Source organism: Silene latifolia, chromosome Y (assembly GCF_048544455.1).
Source record: "Silene latifolia isolate original U9 population chromosome Y, ASM4854445v1, whole genome shotgun sequence".
NCBI classification, from domain to species: Eukaryota; Viridiplantae; Streptophyta; class Magnoliopsida; order Caryophyllales; family Caryophyllaceae; genus Silene; species Silene latifolia.
The window spans coordinates 72247504-72249806 of record NC_133538.1 but is presented as its reverse complement, the minus strand read 5'-3'; the positions used below and the strand labels follow the sequence as shown (position 1 = coordinate 72249806).

The 2303-nt window shown below is 37.8% G+C and overlaps 1 protein-coding gene across 1 annotated transcript; it reads left to right on the top strand.

Annotated features, from left to right (window-relative positions):
• The first annotated feature begins 320 nt into the window (after positions 1-320).
• LOC141628321 (uncharacterized) lies at positions 321-1523 on the top strand. Its single transcript, XM_074441480.1, has 2 exons — positions 321-552; positions 1006-1523. Exons 1-2 carry the CDS (start codon positions 321-323, stop codon positions 1521-1523), a joined length of 750 nt encoding a protein of 249 aa, XP_074297581.1.
• Positions 1524-2303: the final 780 nt, after the last annotated feature.

The window sequence follows — 2303 nt, the reverse complement described above, 5'->3', positions numbered from 1 at the left end:
GAGCTGACCCTATTAGTATTAAAAACTATTTGCTATTCGGGGATATGACCTCTTTTGATACGACCTTTAGAAAAAACAAGTATAGGATGATATTTGGCCCTTTTACAGGGGTGGATAATCATAAGAGATGTGTGACCTTTGGGGTTGGACTTATTATTAATGAGAGTAAGGAGTCCTTTGCTTGGCTATTTACGAAATTCGTAGAGGCTATGGGGGGTCGTCATCCAGTATGTATGATAATTGATGAAGATGCGGGGATAGAAGAAGGAATGAAATTAGCCTGAAAAGACAAGAAGCAACACAGATATTGCATGTGGCACATGCTAAAAAAGTTGCCTGAGAAAGTAGGGCCTGTAATATGTAAAGATACTGAGTTCCTAAAGAAGATAAACCGATGTGTTTGGAGCGAAGATGTGGAGCCGCCTGAATTTGAGAAAAGGTGGACAACAGTAGTTGAATCTCATGGGTTGTCGGATAACGATTGGCTTAAGGAAAAGTACAACATTAGAAATATGTGGGTTCCAGCTTACTTTTGTGATCTGGTTTTAGGAGGTTTGATGAGAAAGACCTCCAGGTCAGAGTCAGAAAACCACTTTTTCAGCAACTTCACTAATCCTAATTTAACCCTAGTTGAGTTTTGGATGAGATTTGAGAGTGCAATGGATGCTCAAAGATGGACTCATTCGAAACTCGTTGCACAATCAAAAAACTCCTTCCCCCAGTTGTCGACTCCATTAGCCCTAGAAAAGCATGCATCAGAAATCTACACTCCAACAATTTTCGGCGAGTTTCAAAAGGAAGTCGAAGCAGCTTGCTATTCATGTGGTGTTGGGGATAAAGAAAAAGATAAAACCTATCCAATTCTATACACAGATATCATAGATCAAGTTCGAAACTAAACGTATAAGGTTCGTTTTAAGAAGGATGATGTTTCAGTGGTATGCACTTGCAAGAAGTTTGAAAGACATGGAATACTCTGTCGACATGCTCTGTGTGTCTTTAAAGATCGGGGAATTCAGAAAGTTCCAAGTGACTACCTGCTTAGTCGGTGGAGCAAACTAGCAACCTGCCAGCCAATCGTCGGCCCTAATGGCCAGTTGCTTGCTGATTGTACATCAATGGATGTACAGAAAAACAAAGTTGGCGAGTTTTGGTCAGAGTTGTTTACTTGTGTGGCACTCGTTGAACAGAGTCCTGGGCATTGTGATGAGTTGCTTGGGATTTTGCGTGAGTTCAAGGAAAGGGTAAAAATTACCCCTGATGAAAGTGGAAATACTGGTATTGCAAAGGTAAAGGACAAGAATGCTGAAATTACGATGCTTTTAGGAACAAACATTCCTAGTGAGATTAAGGTTTTGCCTCCAAGGCAGTGCAAAAACAAAGGCTCGGGAAAAAGGCTGATCTCACAAAGAGAACGAGCTGGGGAAGTGAACAAGAAAGCGCTAAGAAAATGCAGGGCCTGTTGGGAGATGGCGAACCACGACAGTAGGAATTGTGACCGAAGGACAACCGATAATGAGTAGAGTAATTTTTTATTTTACCTTATTGAAAAATTCGGAATTTTTATTTTATTTGATAGATATTGGACATTTGCCTTATTGAATAATTCGGGACTTTTTATTTTATTTGATAGATGTTGGACTTTTTTTCTTAAAACGAATGAATGTAACACTTATAGAATGTAAAACTTGAGTGTTCCTGTCACCATTATTTCGTGCACATACAACGGTATTTCATGCACATACAAATGTATTTCATACACAAAGAACTTTATTTCATGCACACATTATGCGAGTATTAAGAAACCTTACGGCGATTAATTTATTCACTGTTTCACCAGATTTGGTAATCCAAAATGAGAATATCCCAACACTAAAATGTGATCAATTGAAATGAATCTTCCTGTACGACAAGTCTTTAAAATTCAAAGTGACGATCCGAGCGAAAATATTAAGAAATCGGAGAAATGTACATGGTTTAATTATGAACATCATGGTTATTTCATGCATGTAGAACGTTTTCTAACACAAGATTAAGAGAAGTATTAAGAAACCGGAGAAATGTGATCTACCACTACATCCTTCTTTGCTACCACATCCCCAACCGTCAAAGTTAATAATAAAATTCCAAAATCTAAATTAAAATGCAACATTTTAAAAGTTCACTTGAGATTACTTTAAGATTTGACCTTGGACACATGAGTTACATATTTCATGCATGCACACTGTTATTTCATGCATGTGGAACAGTTTTTAATGTATTTACGATGTTTTCAGATTTCATTACAGCCTTTTCGTTATCCA